Source organism: Pteropus alecto, unplaced genomic scaffold (assembly GCF_000325575.1).
Source record: "Pteropus alecto unplaced genomic scaffold, ASM32557v1 scaffold13, whole genome shotgun sequence".
Taxonomy (NCBI): domain Eukaryota; kingdom Metazoa; phylum Chordata; class Mammalia; order Chiroptera; family Pteropodidae; genus Pteropus; species Pteropus alecto.
The window spans coordinates 8,428,552-8,434,157 of NW_006434373.1; the positions used below are offsets into that span (position 1 = coordinate 8,428,552).

A 5,606-nucleotide genomic window follows, 5' to 3' on the forward strand; every position below is an offset into this window, starting at 1 on the left:
ACATTCTTTCTCGTCTACTCAAGGAATCACTTTGACATTTCTCCTCTCTTTCTACTATATCATTTTTTCTGTCAATGGATCATTCTTAGAAGGAAACAACATGCATGATATTGTTTCCTTCTAAAAAACACAAGTCAAACCATTACCCCCAACCATTTCTTAACCCATCTTCCTGTGCCAACTACTTCTTCATTAATTTGCTGCTCTTTGTAACACAAGTCCTCAAAAGGACTCTTTATTCATGATTGATCTCATTCCTCTATTCCATTGCCTCATAAATCCATACCAATAATGCTTTCTCTCACCTACCATTCACTTAACCTCTTCTTACCGAAGTCACCAATAACCTCTACATTGTGAAATTCAATGCTGAATTTAATTCACAAAACTCATCTTTGATTAGCAGTATTTGACAGAGGTGATTTCTCCCTTTTTCTTGAAATACTCTTCATCGATTGGTTTCCATGATACCACAGACTTTCCTCTTGCCTCACTAGCTCCTACTTCTCAGTTGCACTTGCTGGTTCTTTCTCCTTTCCCTGCCCTCTTAATGTACTTGGTTTCCTCCCTCTTGGTGATCTCATTCAGTCCATGGCTTTAAAAAACATGTATATATCTTATTACACCAAATTTATATCACCAACGCAAATATCTTTTCTAAATTCTGAACTTGGATGTCTAATTACCCTCTCAATATCTTCGCATGTCAAATGGTAGATATCTCAAACTCAACAAAACCAAAAGTGAAGCACTGTTCTTCATTTACAAACCTCTTCTACCCATAGCTTTCTCCACCTCAGTTGATGGCGATTCTATTCTTCTAGTTATTCAGAACAAAGACCTAGGCTGTGTGACTTCTGTTTCCAGACAAAATGGAATAAACACATCCACCCTATTCCTTCCTATATAGCTAAAAACTATAGCTTAAAATCCTAGACAAAATATCTGAAACAAATAACAGAAGACCCTGAAAGGAAACATAAGGCAAGTTAGCTAGAGACTTCAAGACTCAAAAAAGGATATGAAGGTGAGTTCTCTGTTTTATTTTTCCACCTATACATCCTAACCTGGGGACTGGAAAATGCAAGAACCCAGAAATACTAACAAAATAGGCAGACGAAATAAAAGTCCCATGAAAAGACTGCTCTATGTAAACAAAGGACCAGGAAAGGGGAAGCAAAGAGCAGGACAGAATCCTTTTGACGGTGCCTGTCAAGCTCCAGACAAATTCCACAAATAAACCACGCCCTTTCCATTCTCTCTGGGTACTATGGCCAGCACAGTGTGGACAGAGACCTAACTTCCATCCCCGTCCCCTAATAATGAGGTGACACACATGCCCCTTCCTACCAGCCTGTGGGTGAAGTGTTCACAGACTGTGGGTGGTGCTCAGACTTTCATTGCCACCTTATGGTAATGAAGCAGTGCTTTTCCCAGATAGAAAGAGTAGAAAAGATTACTTAGAGAAGGGAACAATGTATATGAAATACTGGGGAAGCTCCCAAGTGATCTATGCATTCAATGGACCAGAATCAAACAGCAAAAGGTTTTATAAGTGAACTCAGTGTGAAATGCTGACTAGGACTCAGACTGGCCTCTAAGTAGCACACAAGTGGGGCAGACCAGAATAGCACTGCAAATGCTCTGAAAATTTAGTTGACATTTCAACAAAAATATCAATCGATCAATCAAAAGTAGACCAGGATGTATGTTCTAAACCCAAATAGGGTAACAAACAGGGTAACTACCTGCCAAATTAGAAGATTTAAGGAATTAGATTCTCATAATACCTCCAAAAGTCCAAAATATAATCAAGTATTACTCATTACACCAAGAGCCAGTAATACCTCACCTCAGTGAGAAAAGAAAAGATTCTGTCAAAAATATTAAAGCAGTCATTATAAAAATGTTTCAGTAAGCAATTATAAACACTCTGAAACAAATGAAAAAATAGAGTCTCAGAAAAGAAATAGATGTAAAGAAGAATCAATTGAATTTTTTTAACTGAAAAATTAAAATTAGAAAGTTCATTGAATGGCTCAATAGCAGAATGAAAATGACAAGGGAAAGAATTTGAAAGTAGATCAAGAATCTGAGGAATTTACAAACAGGATAAACCCAAGGAATTCATGCCAAGACACATCATCGAAAAATTTTTGAAACTAAAAGATAAAAAGTACCAAAAGCATTCAGAGAGAAATGCCATATTACCTATACAGGAACAGCAATCAGAATGACAGTATATTTCTCATCAAAAACCACGGAGCCTAAAGGGAGTGGCACCATATTTCTTAAATGCTGAAAGAAAAGAGCTTTTAATGCAGAATTTTATATTCAACAATATATTTTAGAAATGAAAGTGAAACACATTCTCAGATGAAGGAAACTAAAATAACTTGACACCAATAGATCTTCCTTAAAATGGTTGTCAAAGGAAATTCTTCAAACAGAAAGGAAGCAATAACAGAGAAAATTTGGAACATTAGGAATGAAGAAAGGACAATGGAAGACATAGATACACAGAAAATATAATAGACTATCCTTCCCTTTGGTGGTTGAAGGCAAGAATTTTAGTATTTTCTGATATGATTCTCTGTGTAGGTAGAGGAAACATTTAACACAACTATATTCAAAAAGGGAGATTTATAAAGAGATCTAAATGGTAAGTTTTCTATATTCCACTATTTACTACTATTTAAATAAGTTTATGAGGTTTTAAAAAGATTCTCAAGTGACCAATGCATGAAACCAACCAGAGTCAACGCAACAAAAGATTTTAGAAGTGAACTACAATGTTGAATTCCACCTAGATTTGGATCCTGAACCTATAGTAAAGTAGTAATATTTATACTAGTGGAATGTGATTAGTTACATATGCATATTATAATTCCTAGAGCAACCCCATATATATATATGTACACATGCACACACACACACACATATTTAATATGATGAATTACCAAAATTTTTTTAAGTAACCCCCTAAGGAAGGCAGGAAAAGGGAAATAGTAACAACAACAACAACAACAACAATAAAGAGAACAAACATTTAAAAATATAATAAAATGGTAGACTTAGGTCCTAATATGTTAGTAATTACCTTAAATACACCAATAAAATATACCAATTAAAGCCATATTAGCAAAGTAGATAAATATTATGCTGACTATAAGAAACTCACCTCAATACAACAATATAAGTAGGTTAAAAGATGAGGAAAGGAGTACCATTCAAATATTAATTGAAAGAAAGCTGGACTGGTTATATTAATATCAGATTAAGTAGATTGCAAAGCAAAGAAAATTGCTAGATAAAGTGGGACTAAATGACATAAAGGTTAATTCACTAAGAAAAAATTGTTCTAAATTGTGCATACACCAAATGACGGAGCTTCAAAGCAGGTTAAGCAAAAACGGACAGAACCAAAAGGAGAAACAGACACATCACAATTATATTTGGGGGACTCCAACACCGCTATCTCAGAAATTGGCAGAAAATCGGCAAGGATATAGACTAATTGCACAACACCATCAACCAATAAGATCTAGTTGACATTTCTGGAACACTCTGACAATAGCAAAATATAAATTATTTTCAAGTACACATTGAACATTCACCAAGATAGACACTATCTTAGGCCATAAAATAAATTTTAGCAAATTTTAAAAAATTGAAATCACAGAATATGTTTTCTGACAATAATAGAAAAAAAATCTATAAATCAATAACAGAACAGTAACTGGAAAATATCCAAGCATTTGAAAAAAATAAGACACTTCTAAATACTCCATGAGTCAAAGGGGAATTCTCAGGGAAATAAATAATACACTGAAATGACTGGAAATAAAAACAGAATATACAAAAATCTATGAACTAAAGCAATACTTAGAAGGAAATTTATATTAAATCCTTATATTAGAAAAGAAGAAGAATCTCAGATAAATAAGTTTCCACCTCAGAAAAATTAGAAAAAGAAGAGCAAAATAGACCCAAAGCAAGCAGAGGGAAGAAAATAAATACAAGAGCAGAAATCAATGAAATGCAAGACAAAACTGAACGAAGTAGAGAAAATCAACCAAACCAAAATTGAGTTATAGAAAAAGTTTAATAAAGTTAATAAATCTCAAGATAGACTGTCAAAGAAACAAGTGAGACAAGACAAATTATATCAGAAAGGAAAGGGAATATAACTCCAGATGCTGAAGACATCAAAAGACATAGTAAGGTTATACTATAAGCAACTCTATAAATCTGACAATTTGGATAAAATGGATCAATTCTTCAAGAACCATAAATTATGCTGGGTGAAACAAGTGAGACAGAAAATAAAAAACAAGTGAGACAGATAAATACTGTATAATCTCACTTATATATAGAATCTTAAAAATAAAAACAAAACGAAAACAAAAAACCCTGAGCTCATGGATATAGAGAATAGATTGGTGTTTGCCTGAGGTGAGGGGTGGGCAAAAGGGGTGAAAGGGATGAAAAAACAATCCAAAGGGGGAAGGAGATGAGGAAGAGCAGTTTTGTTACTTGCTGCAGACAGTGATAGCTCTACACAACATTCCATTTCTTCTAGAATTCACAATCCCCTGCAGGGGAGAACATATTTACTACCAAAGCCATATTCCTATATTTTTCCTAATTTGATTTTAAGACTCGTAAATTTCATATTCATGATGTTTGCTAGTTTTCCTAAAACACAGTTAAATACCTGTTCCTGATCCCTTCTGCAAAACATATTAACAATTCCATAGTTCATCTAGCAACTCAGATATTACCCCTAAATATCCAGAAAAGCATAATACTACATCTTAGCTAACTCATTGACAGATTTAGAATGTGCACATCATCATAGGATTACAAGAATTATTACAAAATAAGCCATATCACCTCTCCTGGCTGACGAAAATAGACTGGAATTCTGGAAAGGAAAGCTTGCCATTCATCCAAGAATCTCGACTGATTGTGAGCTGGTGCACAATAAATGTACCAGTTCTCGGCATTACTCTATGTTCATTCTCAGTTAATGTGTCATCAGTTCTTCAAAACTCAGCTGTTCCTGGCATATCATTTTCCAAAGGGAGTAAATAAGTTGCAACATATATTCTAAACATTTAATAATACTGTCCCAGTATACAAAGTAAAGCCATGTGACCATACCATGAGTGACCATTTCATTAGAAAATTTCTGTTCCCACACATGCTAGGGAGAGCTCATCAGACAATAATATTAAAGCATGAGGCTTGCTTGATATACATTATGTCATTCACTCCTTACATTAATCCTGGTATTGTTACTCCCATTTTACAGAGGTGGAAACTGAGGTTCGAAGGTTCAATAAATTTCCCAAAGTCACCAAGTAAGAAGCAGCACTTGAGTTCCACCTTCAGTTTAATTCCGAAGTCTTATTAGCACACAAAACGTACAACTGAAATTACCTTTGAGGATCAGTTATGAGATTTCAAAAATGCCTGCTTCAGGCTGGGTTTCCAGACGTAGAGGGGAGGCATTCATTCACCAGCAGTTAGAAAAGTTTCTGGACCTCGTCTCTTCTTTGCCCCTCCCTGAACTTCTCCCACACTCCCGTTTTTTTTTTTTT

The 5,606-nt window shown here is 34.6% G+C and overlaps 1 protein-coding gene across 1 annotated transcript in view; it reads left to right on the forward strand.

Annotated features, from left to right (window-relative positions):
* The window catches only part of CCDC168 (coiled-coil domain containing 168), a 39,112-nt gene that overhangs the window by 31,873 nt on the left and 1,633 nt on the right, over positions 1-5,606 (forward strand). The window contains exon 10 of the mRNA XM_015587333.1: positions 5,318-5,366. Coding sequence (XP_015442819.1) covers positions 5,318-5,366 — 49 coding nt within the window. The remainder of the gene's footprint in view (positions 1-5,317; positions 5,367-5,606) is intronic.